The 16,128-nt window shown below is 39.7% G+C and overlaps 1 protein-coding gene across 7 annotated transcripts in view; it reads right to left on the reverse strand.

Annotated features, from left to right (window-relative positions):
• Positions 1-16,128, reverse strand: part of KLRG1 (killer cell lectin like receptor G1) — a 116,372-nt gene that overhangs the window by 94,440 nt on the left and 5,804 nt on the right. For 5 of the 7 annotated variants that reach the window (XM_072954400.1, XM_015251284.3, XM_072954402.1 and 2 more), the window contains exons 4-5: positions 5,773-5,873; positions 5,321-5,420 (exon numbers count right to left, since the gene is read on the reverse strand). In XM_072954400.1, the coding sequence (XP_072810501.1) occupies positions 5,321-5,420; positions 5,773-5,873 (201 nt within the window). Of the gene's footprint in view, positions 1-4,257; positions 5,421-5,772; positions 5,874-15,459; positions 15,579-16,128 lie in introns of those variants that run through there. The other 2 variants (XM_072954404.1, XM_072954399.1) reach the window with 2 other exon arrangements.

The raw sequence follows: 16,128 nt of genomic DNA on the forward strand, positions 1-16,128 counted from the left end.
TTGAATAAAGGTTAGTCTTACTGACTCCAGCATCGGTGCTCTTCCCACTATAACCCTGCTGCTCTCAAGAGGGGACATAGCATTTTCTAAGGAAAAATTTATAGCATGTGGCCGGCCATACAAAGAACCAGTGTGACTAGTAGGTTTCAGGAAGGCATTTGTGCATTCTGTACCTGTCACAGCCAGTAGCATTTAGATGCAGATAGTTGGTTACAAGTCATGCAGGGTCTTGCAAGTCAAGAAAAATTAAAAATTACTTAAGCGAAAAATAGGAAGAACTAAGGGGAGAAAACCTGCTAGCTCTTGACTAGGGATCTACAGAGCACATTCTTGCCAATCCCTGGTGAGACATCATGTATTTAACAGTTTGGGTACACACTGGTGAGGGCAGCGCCGGGTCCCAGCAGCTGTTGTAGCTAAGAAGGCTGAAACTCTGAAGCAGTCTCAGCACCTATGACAAAACCTGGAATGTGTGCAGTGAAGTCACCGATCCTATGTCCAGGTGACCCAAGACACGGTCCATTGGAAGACAGGGAGGACCTATTCTGGGGGAGCAAAGAAAGAAAACACACCTTTTAAGAGTAGATCTAAAAGAGGTGGCGGGGAAAGGAGAAAAGGCACATCAAGCAGGTAATCCAAAGCACAAATGGAGCAGCACAACGGCAGCCTGAGCTTCCAAGCCCAGAGCAACGGAACCAACTAACCCTCCGCCTGGGACGGACTCAGAGAAGCCCCGGCGAACACTCTCACGCACTGTCAAGGCCAAGCCAGCTCGCCAACGATCAGGCTCGACCGTTGAGTTGGAGGTGCAGACTGGCTTCCTTCTGTCTTGATCACTGTTTTCTAGTTATACAGGTAAAAGATAAAAAGTTCTCATTTTAAAAGGTTTGTTCTACAGAAAAACAGAAAGAAAGGGAAAGAGGAGGTTATTTATTCAATCATTTTTGATACTGACAGACATTTGAATTGTTTCTAATTTTTCCTACTGTAGAAGTATAATGAGGTTCTTTGTGCATTCGTACAAACAATTCTTCAGAATCTATTGCTAGCAGTGTATCAAGTCTGCAGACTGGCCAGGCCAAAAGCAGGAGGAGTGATGAGGTATGAGATACCATCAGTGTCTAGTCTGAGTCAGCAGGAAAAGTTCATGCCTGTCCTTGGCACCTGCCCAAGCAGGTATCTGGCCCACCCTGATCCGGGACCCCACAATTCGACCATCCTCTCACTGCCCCTCCCAATAAACCTTATCCGGGGTGGATGTAATCCTTGTACACGGAAAACAGATCACCCTACATTATGGTCCTTTATCCAGAATACTCCCACACTTCTTTGCATTAACTACAACCCAACTGGTTTTTAAAAAATGATGACCTCTCAAAATGAACTCACTGAAATTTCACATCTTCCAGCAGCACGTCAGCGATGGATTACGAACAGGGACCTCCAGATTGCCAATTCCACTGAATACTTGTCTCCCATTATGTTACCTTATGTCTCTTTAGCATCTCAGTCTTTGCGTGCTCCCTCCACCTTGAAAATCACTTCTTCCTTCGCGCTCATCCCATCCCCTTCACGCTCCCTCCTGAGTGCCAGCACGGGAGTTTTCTCCCCTCCCCTTCATTTCCTTCCCATCTCAATATTAACACAGAAATGAAGACTTTATTATCATCAAAGTTTTGCCATGAGAGAAGATCATTACTAGCAAGGGAAACATCTGTCTTATACATGTTCCACGGTGAAGAAACGGAAAGACCGCCCAAGTAAAAACCCATCACTCTTCCAGGACAGAGCCAGGAATGAAAAGTCACCATGATCTTGAGGAGCCTGTGGTTCACTTCATTTTTGCTCAATAAGGATATCGAGAAATAGGCCCTTTAACTCATATGTTCCTGGAGACTTTAAACTGATGGGCCCATTTGAAAGTACCCACTGACTCAGCATGTACAAAATGACATGTGAATACGGTATATCTATCTAAAATCTATAGGAAAAAATCATAGGACCTAGAACAACTAAAAGAATTTTGAGAAAGGAAAACAAAGTTGGAGGACTATATGACCTGATTTCAAGACTTAGTATAAAATTACGCTGGAGTAGAAGTAAAAGAATAAGACATAAAAATAAACGGAACAAAAGAGAAAATGCAGAAATACACCTGCGTGTATAAGTTCACTGATTTTTAACAAAGGTATCAAGGAAATTCAATTTTAGAAAGGGTAGTTATTTCAATAAATGGTGCTGGAACAATTAGACATCTTTAAGAATTTTTTTAAATGACCTCAACCCATACCTCATACCATATACAAAAGTTAGATCATGATAGACCACAGACCCAAATGCAAAATCTAAAACTATAAAATTTCAGGAAGAAAACATAAAGGCAATCTCTGTGATCTTGGACTAGGCAGTTTCTTAAAAAGTTAAACATTTACCTACCATATGATCCAGCCATTCCACCTCCTAAGTATTTACTCAAGAGAAAAAGAAGGCCTCTCTCCACACTAAGATTTATATCCAAATGTTCGTAACAGCTTTATTTTTCATAGCCCAAAACTGGAAACTGTCTACATGCCCGTCAATAAGTGAATGGAGGGGGGAGGGTATAGCTCAAGTGGTGGACTGTGCAAGGTCCTGGGTTCAATCCCCAGTACCTCCTCCAAATAGAAATAAATGAATAAACCTAATTAAAAATAAATAAACAAGTGAATGGATAAACAAATTGTGGCACATCCATATAACAAAACCTCAGCAATAAAAAGGAGTAACTGCTGATGCACATAACAATATGGATTAATCTCAAAATAATCATGCTGAGCAAAAGAAGCCAGAAAAAAAGAGTACATATTTAAAGACTCTGTTAAACTAGGATGGCAGAAGGTAGATCAGGGGCCCCTGGAGTGGAAGAGTCTTGGATGACAGAGAGGAGAGAGGGAGGAATTACAAAAATGCATGAAGATTATATAGTGATATATTCACTCAAGTGATATCTTGATTGAGGTGACAGTTTCACAGGTATATCCACTACATCAAAACTTAGCCAGCTTAACTCTTTAAATATACTCAGTTTATTGTGTGTCAGTTGTACCTCAGTAAAACCAGTTTGAGGGGCAGTGACAAAGGAAGCTGTCACAGTAAGTAAGCTAGGTGACCAACCACTGTGGCTTTTTGTGTTAAAAGTGGAGATGGAGAGAAGTGATGAGATTTAGAACACACTTCTGTGGTAGAGATGAGAAAATGTGCTGATGCACTAGTGAGTGGGGGAAAAAAGTAAGATAACAGAAAGCTCTTCAGTTTGGAACCTGAACAACCAAGTGGATGGCAGGGCCATTTCCTGAGACGCAGAAGACTTGGGAGCAGGGACGCACAAGAGAACACTCATCCCGTCACTGCTTGTGACGGTGGGGGCACAAAGGCAAACTGGGCGTCCGCGCGAAGGGAGCGGGTACATAAACGGGGACTCAGCAGCAGTCAAAGGATGAATTATGTGTACGCGGCGCAATGAGGATGGACCTCAAAAGCATGCTGCTAGTGGAAAAAGTAGTGTGATGAGATACATGGAGAAAACATTTAATTAAACATGAAACAAATAAAGAAGAAAACTACGTATTTTTTAAGGGTACAAATGAGCTCAAGGACTGTCTCAAATATCAAAATAAACTCCTGTGGAGGGAAGAGGAATGAAGGGGGGATCCAGGAAGAAGGGGAAGGTGAACAGAACTGGACAGAGGTATATATGGACTGACGGAGATGGTCTGAGGAACTCTGATTACTGTACCTGTGGTCCAAAAACTATTTACTAAAGTACAGTAATATAGCAAAATAACAAAATGGACGAGAGTCCAGGTTTTTGCTATATTACAGGGATTACACAATTTTACTGTTTTCACTTTTCTTACTGACCCTCAGACACCTCATAGCTGTGACCCCTATGGAGGTCTTCCCCCTCTGGATTTTCTTCATCCTCATTTGGTTACTGGTCTCTTACTATCTTTTAAAAATGTCTTATTCTAAACACGGCATGTCCTGGATAAGCTTACTGCATAACGTTCATGCAGCTGTGGGATCACAGCTGTGGGGTGCGAGTGCTGATAGAGAAATTCCAGTTTCTATATCTAGGTGAAGTAGGCCCTTTGCCTTTTTAGAGCCAGTGACTGAATGCTCACATGAATAGGGTTAAGGGGAGATTAGGATATACTGCGTTTCTTGCTCTTAATTCCTCTAATTAATTTGTGGGCTAACAGAAACAACTAGGATAAGAATTTTTAAATGTTTTTTTTATTTATCCTTTCATGTATTTAATATTCACTGATGCAAGCACTATGTTAGGAGTCTGGAATACAAGGGTGGCTAAGACACAGCCCACGTCCTAAAAATACTACAAAAGAGAAAGACAAGGCAACATCACAACCCAGTGTCGTCGACAGAGCAGAATTACAGTCTCCTTCATCACTCCCTCCTGGACCTTTAAACAACACCTTCCCTCCTTATCTGTGTCCAAACCCTACTAAAGAGAAATAATAACGGTTTTCTCGTTTTTGAGGCATTTGCGCCTAAAATAATTTGGGGGTCAATCACATAAGCTGCCTCCGTTCATTTTTCTCTACAAAAATGCCTACCAGACTGACCACTGTTGTGAAATTAAAATGCAAATCACATTCGTCCCTTGGAAAAGGCAGTCACGGGTTGGTTTATTCAGCCCCGCCTACGCACTCTCAGAGGAAAATTAAATCTTTCTGAGAGTCAAGGCACTTATTTAAGTGTGAAGCGCTGAGAATCAAAGCACCACTTTACTCTCATCTGCTTTCCACAACCTGTTTCTTCACCATCGGCATCATTCTTCAGAACAAAGCTTCATCTGCAAAGGACCACTATTTGAATCAAAATATACTGTCAGGGTGAAGTAGCACGTCCACCCACTACCACACATACAAACCCTCCAGTCCACTGGCCTTGGTACATGTCTGCACAGATTTCATCAGCTCAGAAAATAACAGGAAAAAAGCACATTTTTGGCAGAGATGATGGGGACGCAGGAGGCAGGGGTAGTCGCCAGAGTGAGAAATACTAAAAACAAACCTTCTCTGTTTCACAAATTTGCCTACATCCAGTCTGCGAACTGTTAAGATAATATCTAAGTACTCTCAAAGAGAGCCCAGCAGTATACCATCAACCCAGGGAGGCTGTACTCATCTTACATCTAACGCGCATCGTAGCCAGGGAGCTTGCACAAGCCATGAGTCATGGGTAGCCCGACACCCAGGGGCCAGCTCCCTCTTTGTAGGGAGTCATATGACAGCCTGACCAGTCATCACAGCCTGACCTTCTGACAGATCCACGGTAAAGGAACTTCACAGCTAGAGGCTTGGAGATACTCTTTGCTGATGGTCCCACACTTCTGTACTAAGCTGTTTGAAAGAATTCTGTAAGAAACGAGAAAAATCAATCACTCACGGTGACATGCAGAGTAAAGGAGTTATAAGGCATGAAGGGATAAAACATAAGCAAATTCTCTCCCCTATTCAGACCCCAATTCACCCAGTTCCTGAAACAGCAGAATAAAAATTGCTCATTATCCTCTTCAAATGTCATCCTTTGATGTTTTGGGGTTTGGGGGTTTGGGTTTCCTTCCTTGTTCCCTGTCTCCTTTCCTCACCCTTTCCTCGCCCTCCATCTGCTATCCTTGATCTACTGCCCCAACCACATCATTTCTCTTCCCTTTTCTTTTTCCTTCTCTCTCTCACTTTTTCCCCCCACTCTTTTGAAGCTCCTCACCTTGAGGTATTTAGGGCTGATCCATCTTCCCATCTCCAGCCAGAATTATTTCTCAGACCAATCCAGTAAAAGTCCTGAGTGAGGAAATCTGGGAGCTGGAACTAAGGGAGAGGTCAAAGAAGGCGACAAAAGGTAAGAAAAATGCAGAAAGTCAAAGAAGAGATTTGGTGTCACGGTCAAGCCTTTATTCCTTACACCCTCTCTCATCACCATTATTATGGACTGAATGTTTGTGTCCCCCCAGAATTCATGTGTTGAAGCTCTGACACCACAATGTGATGGTATTTTAGAGGCAGAGCCTTTGGGAAGTAAGGAGGTTCGGATGACATCATGAGGGTGGGGCCCTCATGACTGATGGGGTTAGCATCCTTATAAGAGAACAGAGCTCAGTCTCTCTCCACCACCATCATGAGGACAGAACAAGAGGGCTGCTATCTGCAAGCCAGGAAGACGTTTCTCACCAGAAACCAAATCTGCAGCATCTTGACCTTGGACTTTTCAGCTCCCAGAACTAGAAGACACAAACGCCTGTGGTTTAACCCCTCCGCCCCCCATAGTCTACAGCAGCCGAAGCTGAGTAAAATTACCACCAACTCGAAATCACTCTCTCTCTTACACTCTGATTCTAGAGATTTGTTGTTTGCAGAGCGGAGCTCTTCCTAGAACTGAACTTTATGGCTATAACTGCATTCTTATAATGTGACAGATAAGATACATATTACATCTCTGTCTTCCATTGCAACTTTCTCGTTGATTGAATGGAGCACCAGGTAGGTATCTCTTGTTTTGAAAGAAAAAGGCTACCCACTGCTGTGGAAGCAGTCATCTTCCTTATTATCATTTAATACATAAATTGTTATTCAGCTCATAGCAATATACTTGGGTTTTTTTCCCACTAAACTTCCATTTTCCAAACCCTCATAAGTCTTGCGTATGACAAGAAAAAAAAAAGGTTAAGGAAACAAGCTTAAGGTAAAGTTAAGTTGGCTACACCATTTATATGCCCCATGCTCCCCACTAGAACAGGAATAAAAGATTCTTTGTTCTGTACAGTCTGACAGTCAAATAAAGGCATTTATATCCTAAGGGAATTGTCTCTATAAATAAAAATGTAATAAAATAAAAGATAAATCCCAGAAGATTAATTTTGTTATCAGATTTGGTGTTAGGATAATAAATATATTTTGCAACAAATAAACTATCACCTTGGATCTGAAAATTGGTTTTGTTAGAATTTCACTGTGATGTTGAATTTTCAATGTGATGTTAATGTTGACAAGTGTTGTGTTTGTTCACAAGCAAGAAGGATAAAATTATAAGTCTGAAGACCAAAAAACTAATGAACAGTTACTTATAAAATAAGAAACTCAATGTGCTTATATCTGCTTTATAGAGTATGAGTGAATATTCAAAGGTATTCATACATGTCTTAACAGATACCAAAGTTTCTGGGATACATGTAGCGTTCCTGGACATCAGTAACTGATGATTCTGTGTCCAGAAGATACTGTTTGTATAATTGATAACTGCCCAGCCTCTTCTTTTTACTTTACTTCTTATTCTAATTCTCTGAAGTCTCTGCAAATCCCTTATGAAAGAAAATGGAAAATTAGTAAGAAACCATTAAAAGTATTTTTCTGTTCCTTCTGTTTTGTTCCCAGGAATCTTGTGTTTTAGTGTTTTTTGTTTGGTTGCTTAGCTGGTTTGGTTTTCTCTGAGTTAAGAGTTTAATCTGATAGATGTTATTAAAAAAAAAAAAAACCTTAACTTGTTTCCATGATTATATATTTCCAGACTGTTCATTTGTCTCAAGCCTCCTTCCCACATGGATGCTTTGAAATAATCTGCCATTTCCTCTGGCAGTGGCTACCACACAGAGTGTCAAACTCTCAAATGCAAGGAATTTGCTTTGATTCCTCTCCTCCTTTCATAACTTCTCTCCTTCAGAACAGAAGCTCAAAAAAGGGCAGTGACATAGGGTATTTCACAGTAACTTAGCAGTAGGACTTGGACTAGAACCCAAGGCCTTGGCATGTCCTCTACTGAGATGGTCCATCTGTCTGTAACTCACTTCTCTCTTCAAACTGTACCATCTTAGGCCTGAAAATTTTGTGAGATTCCTAGGATGTGCCAAGAAACATGCACATTCAGCAAGATAAGGGACTGTACGTTCTCTTTGATAAAACAGGCCAAGATGACAGTGTAAGCATGTAACATTAAATTCCAGTATTAGTCATTTCCATGGGATCCTGACGTTGCCACAAAAACTGGCTGATGAAGGATGTTTATTAAAGCTAATGCATCTCGTTTCTCGTTATACCCAAGGTCAGGTATCCTAAAACCAGGGTTAGAAGAGGGAGATCCAAGATGGCAGAATATTCTTGGATTTCCTTTGAGCAATCTGAAAAACCTCCTCAAGAGATTTTTGTGACATCAAAGAAAATTACTTCCTTCTGCAAGTTGCAGGGAAAAAAAATTTAACTTCCTGATTTTGTTCCAAAGTTACATATTTTTAGCCATTTAAACATATCAATATCTTCTAACGACAGCTTACATAGTTGAATACCTTTGGAAGAAAATATTGATTTTTTTATCCAGGAACTACAAAGGAAGTAGTGAAATCTCAACTCACGAGGAGCACCAGATGTCCCATTTTATGTCATCATTTTTATTCCACTCCAGGAAGATCGTTGCTCGAGAGTAAGAATTCAAGGACTCATCTCAGAAATATGTCTCTGGACTAAATGCCTTCACCTACTTGGAGACTTTCACCAGCACGAATAAAGAGCTGCTCTTCAAAAGTCCAGAAGGCACAAAGCCTCTTTGAACTCTCAGTAAAGATAGTAGAGGAGACTGTCTTCGTCCGTTCAGACTGCTGTAACAGATCACCATGGATGGAGTGACTGGAACAACAGACATTTATTTCTCAAAGTTCTGGAGGCTGGAAGTACAAGATCAAGGTGCCAGCGGATGTGGTGTCTGGCGAGCGGCTGCTTCCTGGTTTGCAGACGCCCGGCTCCTGGTTGTATCGTCACACGGTGGAGAGCAGAGAGGGCCATGCTTTCTCATGTCTCTTCTTGTAAGGACCCTAATCCCAGCATAAAGCACCCCATTCTCGTGACCTCATCCCTCCCAAAGGCCTCATCTCCAAATACCACCTCACTGAGGATGACGGCATGAATTTTGGAGGGACGCAACATACAGTACACAACAGAGATAGAACAAGTCTTTCATGCTATTTCCCATTTTTCAGAAAAACCTCTACTTATTCTTCATTGGATTTCAATTTTAGCTTCCACTGAAGACACATGGTTGTAGAGGCTTTTGGATGAAGCATTTGAAAAATCAGTTCAGCCTGTTTATCAACACTTCCTTCCCCAGTAATCTATGTCTTATGATAGCTTTGTTCTCTCGGGTAGAGTACCCTGAACACCACTATGTCTTACATCTGTATCGCACTTTAAGGTTTGCAAAATCCCTGTGCGCTCATTCCTAATTTCATCTGAAATGCTGGGTATACCGTATGGCGTTAGGAAAACAGAACAGAAACAATCTACCCGAGTCTGCCACTCATTCTCTCCCCGCCACCAGAAAGTAAACAAACTGCTTCATCTGCCTGAGCCTCAGTTTCCTTATGACAATTTTGCTTAGATATTCTCCAGGACTGTTTTCCAGTAATAAAATTATTGCCAACCCTGAAAAGTCGGCAAATATTGTCATCCCCTCTTTATAGATGAGGAAACAGGCTCACATGGGTGAAGGGGCTTACCCAAGGCTCCTTATTGAGTAAGAATACAAGTTTTCTCCCCCAGAGCTAAGCTCTTGCATTCCATCAGGCTCACCCTTTACAGGAGTAAACAAGATCACACTGTGCCCTGATTAACACTTTCCTTTTTCACACAGAATAAAATCTATAATCCCTGCTAGGTATTACAAGGTCTTACATGACCTAGCCCTTGCCAACCAACTATTTACTTACTACAGTCGGCCATGTGAGCCTTCTTCCTGCTCTTTTAACACGGCAAGGTCAGTGTTTTTACAATGCTTTCCCCTTTGCCTATACCCTTCCCCTAGACTTTCACATGGCTACCCTCTGGGTCTAGGTCTCAGCTCAAACGCTACCTCCTTCGAGAGACCTTGCTTAACCGGACAATCTAAAGTAGTACCTTTAGTTCTTCCTCTAACATAATGCACCGTTTCACTTTCTTCAAAGCACAGATCACTATGTTTATCCGTTTACTTGTTTGCTGTCTATCTTTCCTCTGACTAAAATGTAAACACCATAAAGGCAAGAACACATCTGACCACTGTACCTCTAGCACCTAAAAAAAAATGACATTATGTTCAAAAATATTTATAGAATTGAGGAATGTAGAGCCAATTATTACGCAGCAAGAGATTAAACCTTTTTGAACACAAACTCCGCATCCTCCACTCCCATCAAGTACTTAATTGTGTACGTTGTGGGTAGGAGTGGACTGAAGAGCACAAAGGAAGGGTAGGATGGATAAATGACATCCTAATTTTCAGAAATCTATCATGCATTTCTTAAACAATTTGCCTATAATGATTATTTAAATTAGGAAAAAATGAATTTTTCCTCATTCTTCCACCTCTGGCATTATAAGCAAAACTGTCCACTTCTTTGTTCTCCTCATTTCAAGGGGAAGGAATGACAGCGAATGAGGCACAGAAATGAGTGAGGACTTGCTCAAAAACCTCAATTAGAAGAGCTGGGATTAGATAATACTCACTAATAAACCCCTGTCCTGCACTTAACTCCCAAGACCCACACAGTTCCACATCACGTGGTCACACCAGGTTACTACTTCTCACTGGTGAGGCTGGACAGTGCAAAATCTTACCATATCACTTTCTCTTGAAGACTGTCCCACTTGAAAGAAGCCTTTAAAACTGGAGTGCAATTATCTATGTTCTATATAGTCATGGACTGTGTGTGTGTGTGTGTGTGTGCGTGACTGTAGAAGCAACATAAAAGTATAAGCAAAAGTGTTTACTGGCAAAGGTGTTAGCTTAGAACTCTTAGCCTCCAGAGATGGTGTGAACTAGAGCAATAAGGTGTCATGTCACTTTAGAATTAGTAATGGTTGGTTATATTTTAGAGAGGAAAAAATGTAAAACCTAAAAGCAAGACGAAGACAGAAACCAAGCAAATGAAATCAGATACATTTTTTCTTTCCTTTTTCTTTTCTTTTTAAGGTCCTTATTCATGCTTTACACACACACACACACACACACACACACGCTTTTGCAGGTAATATTTTAAAATTCTAATTAAAATATTATTAAGGTATAGAACATACTCCTTAAACTTCCAAAATTTACATGGTTTATGGGATGTATCTAAGTTATGTGGAGATATACTAATGTGGAAATACACTAATAATAGATCAAAGCTACTGGTGATATCTTTTTTTTTTACTTTTTTTTATTTAAGTATAGCCAGTTTATGGTCATATCCTTGATCAGCTAAGTTAATTTTAGGGACTATGTCCTAAAGAAATAACCTCACAAAAAAAATTCATATAAATATGCTTATAGCTGCAGAAAAATTGGAAATAAGTAAAATTTTATCTAGGAATATGAAAACAGTTAGCCAATAATAGAATAACGGAGTTTTTAAAGACAAGCATCTATAATAATTTAATGTTTGGAAAAAACAGGAATAAAACAATACTGTGTGATAAAAGCAAAAAGTAAATACAGGGTGTCCAAAAAGCCTAGAAACAGAGGATAAATGTATTTTCAAATTGTACATCTATTTTCAAATAATATCATTTACATGTTTTTCTTCAACCTCCAGACACCTTTTCAGGTGAAGTATTTAAAACAATAGATGTAGTTTTTAATTAGGAAAAAAGTACAATACATAGCACCCCTAAAATCTAAAGTAGATCAGACCTACTACTTTAAATTTAGAGATATTTCACCTGAAAACATATCTGGAAGTTGAGTAAAAACACACTGAGCATATTACTTGAAAATGTAAGTAACATACTGTTTAAAAATAAGTTTATCATATGTTTCCAGACTTTTCAGATATCCTGTAGTAAGTAAACATTGATTATTATCATATAAAAACATGCAAATATTACTCAGCCATAAAAAATAATGAAACAATGTCATTTGCAGCAACACGTACTGATTCTCAAATCAATAAAATCTCAGTATGAAAGAAAAAAAAATAGTGAAACACTGCCCATCAGCAGATGAATGGATAAACAAAATGTGGTCTATCCATATAATGGAATATTATTCAGCCATAAAAAGGAATAAAATTCTGATACCTGTTACAGCACAGATTAACTCTGAAAACATGCTAAGTGAAATAAGCCAGGTACAGGCAAATTCAGAGAGACAAAAAGTAGAACAGTGGTCACTAGGGGCCAAGGGGAAGGAGAAATGGGGAGTTACTGTTTAATGGGTACAGCATTTCAGTTTGGGATGATAAAAAAGTCCTGGAGCTGAATAGTGGTCATGATTGTGTCACTGAAACTCGGACTCCAAGCCCTGCCTACTGAATTGAGACCCAAGGATAGACTTTTGAGTGAAGTAGAAAAGGCAGCTGTATTTCTTTGCCAGGCAAAGGATGTAATAGTGGAGTAATGCCTCCAAGACTGTAAACCTGCTGGGGAGAGAAGGAAGGGGGTTTTATAGTAAGAGTTCAAGGGGCAGAGCTAGTTTTCATTAAGATTCCAACTGTTGTAAAGTTATTCTTGTTTTTGCAGATGCAGTGGTCCCCTTCTCTCTGGTGGGTATGAAATTCACCTCCAGCTCTGGGACTTTTATAATACTCTTATGCCTAGAACAAAGGATGCTAGGAAGGGGGCCTATGGAAAAGAGCTCTAGAGAAAAACGTGTGCAGTTTAAACTCAGGTTGAAAAGTGCTTGTAGCATTTTAGGCACCCTGAGACCTGGGACCTCCTGCTGCAGGCTGGGACCTGCACCTCAAGCAACAAAATACAAAGAAACCACAAAGGGCTAAAAATAATTCTGACATGCACAGTTAGGGCAAATTATGAAAAATAAGATGTACAAAACACCCAGCTGCCCTTTCTGAGGTGTCAGGAGCAAAAGGAGGGCACTGAGCATGATCCCCACATGCAGCACCATGAGTGGGTGGGGCAGACCACCCAAACCCTCCTCCTCTTCAGATTAACCCTGGTCAGCGAGGGCATGAGAAAAGCCATTTTACCTATTATAAATTAAGCAGTTACAAATACCATATGGTCATCAATGACAACAGGGTCCTGCTCAGTTACGGTTGCATAGTGATGTGAATGTACTTAATGGCACTTAATTGTATTCTTGAAAATGGTTAAAATACTAAGTTTTAGGTTATTCATGTTTTACCACAATTTTTTTAAGTTAAAAAAAAAAGCTAGTGAGAGATATCCTAACCTACCTACCAAACATGCTTTGGGGTGAAGTTCCTACTGGATGCTTGATTGGTTTATAAAGGAAGGGTAACAAAATACACACACATTACCAGACTATCAAGACCTCCAGAACAACAGTTCTCCTGCCATCTACCCTGTTTCCAGCCATTTCATTCAGTCTTCTGACATATCATTTCAGATGTCCTCATAAGGGAACTACTCAATTCAACAAATCATAATTTACTTTGTGATACAAATTTTACTGAAATTTCATGTCTTAGGAGACAGAAGAGAACAAAAGTTACTTTGACTCTGGGCTTTATTTTGAGTTTTAAGGAGAATTACTTAAAGTGGAAGAGAAGAAAAACTAAAATTAAGTGATTCCTATTATGTTAAAGGAAATTTCACATAGATCTTCTCATTTAATATTCATAACAATTCTGGAAAATTTTTCCTCCACTTGGTACATGATAAAATGGAGAACCAACGAGGTTAAGAAAACTTGCTGAAGTTCACACGTCTACTAAGCAATTTAGTAACAACAATCTCATGACTGTATGAAGAACACTAAGCCCTTTCCATTACCTGATTCTACTTTAAATTATGGGGAAAAGTGACCATGTTACCATAGTGTTTGTATGGAAGAATCCAGAGAAGAAAACCTTGGATGTAATTAGATGTAAACCCTAAATACAAGAAAAGCCAATATTGAAATTTCAGGGAGAAGATACGGACAATCCCAAAGGCATAAACTCTCACAGGGAAGCTGGTTCAAGTTGAATGAGAGGTTGGAAAGCAATAAAGTCTGATAATATAATCTCAAATTATGATAATGAGGAAGAAAGATATAACATAATCTCAAATTATGATAATGAGGAAGAAAGATGTTACGGGGCAAGGAGCGTCAGGATAGATTTAAAGAAACCAAAGTATTTCCACAGGAACTCTCTAGTCAACATGTAGTTTCAGGTAATACACCAATGACTATAAGAAACAAATCCTAACATTCAGAATAAACTAAGCTAAGAGTGAGGGTATAGCTCAGTGCTAGAGTGTGTGTTTAGCATGCCAGAGGTGCTGGGGTCAATCCCTGATACCTCTACTAAAAATAATAAGTAAATAAACAAATCTAATTTCCTTCCCCTCCAAAAAAGAAATAAAACAAATTTGAAAAAATAAATAAAATAAACTGAGCTATGGGGGGGGGGGGAATGACAAAAAAAATCAATATTTGAACATATATAAAGATCTAATGATAAATTCAAAGAGCAAAAAGAACAGCAAAGGGCAGTTGCCATAGTATAAACAGAACACTGAGGAAAGAACAGAGCAATTCAATTTCAATTTTGTTTTTATTTCCTCAAAAATAAAATAAGTCTTAAAGTCCAAGATAGAAAAAAGAGATAAGTGAGCATCTCACTATTTTAAAAAATATTTAAATCCCAAGGGCCATATAAAGAACACTGCAGATTTCAAATTCAAATAATTTTCTAAACATGTATAGAAAAGAAAAGGCACCAGAAGACAAATAATTGGAAAAATTATCTTATTTTTCAGCATGCATGAGATGGATTCTGGAAGCTGCCAAATACAGTATATCTATAAGTGACTTTAAAAAGGTGGGGTGATGTGGAGTGTAAAATCTGGCTCTGAAAAAATAAATAAATACAAAGTCTGGCTGTGCTAGATTTGTAGCCTTGGACTTGTTCATTAACTCTTCTGAATTGTATTCACTCATCAATGAAATGGAGACGTTGAATTCCACTTTGTAGGCTGTGCTGTGAAGATTAAGGAGAACAGAATAGAGCACCCGTCACAAAGCAAGTGCTCAATACCTGGCAGTTTCCATTATTATTATCTATATTATAAACTTGGTTATAACTGATCTAAGATAGAGCTAGACTATGTTTACGTATCTTACTGATAGATAACTATTTAACAGCGAAAGAGGGACACTTCTGACAGCCTCTGGCATGTAGCAACCTAATCCCGTAGCGGTGTTCTCCTCTAGCGGAATGCCAGTTCGGAAACTTCAGGTTTAACACACCCATATGCTCTTTTGGCAGCTGTTTAGACCTAAGTATGAAACTAGGAATAGCAGGCATATCTTAAAAGAGTATGTAAATCTTGCCATGAGAACAAAAGACAAACACTAGTACAAGGGAGTCAGCAGATCACACAGAAGTCAAATTGGTTCTACAGAATCTGACAAGAGCTGAGGGCAAGAAAAAGAATCAAGCCAGAGGACCAGGCAAAATTCCACAGGAGTGTCAGACGCAAGGCTTACCTGTGGCTGCTGTCCAGCCTCTCAGGGGTACTCCACCCTCTCCAGTGCTGACTGGAGCCAAGGGGCCGCAGAAGAAAACAAACCAGTTTTGGAAATGCAGTCAGTGTAACTCTGTTCAGCTTACTCAACAGTAGAGGCAGGATTTAAAGGAAATAAAGAAGGAAAGGAAAGACAAAATCCTTTAATACTCTCCATTCCTCCAGGGGACTTCAGAGTAACAGAAATATCCCCAAGTCCCAGCTATCCTCTGCCTCATCTCCCGTCATCACACTGTGTAATTTACAGTAGCTGCTACAGCATGACTCTCAGGGGCAGTGTCTTGCGTTATGACTCACTGTTCTGTGTGTCAGTATTTTCCCAACAATGTTTCAAGCTCTTGGCTCACTTCTGCTATTGATTTCAGTCAGCCCAAGAACTCAGATGCAGCTATACCAGAATGAGAGGAGAGCTGCTGCAAAAAGATCCAGAAAGCAAGGTTATTATTACCAGATGCCATAAAACCAAGATTTCACATATCTAACAAAGAGATCCCAGTGCGTTCTGCCACCTAGTCTAGGGAGAGCATAAAGGAAAAGTAAACCAGAGGTGAACTGACCCGAAGTTGGATTCTATGCAGAATTTCAAAGGAATGAATTTTCTTTTGACAAACCAGATCCTAGGTGCTTTCAT

The sequence above is a fragment of the Vicugna pacos genome, chromosome 34 (genome assembly GCF_048564905.1).
Source record: "Vicugna pacos chromosome 34, VicPac4, whole genome shotgun sequence".
In the NCBI taxonomy this organism is placed as follows: Eukaryota; Metazoa; Chordata; class Mammalia; order Artiodactyla; family Camelidae; genus Vicugna; species Vicugna pacos.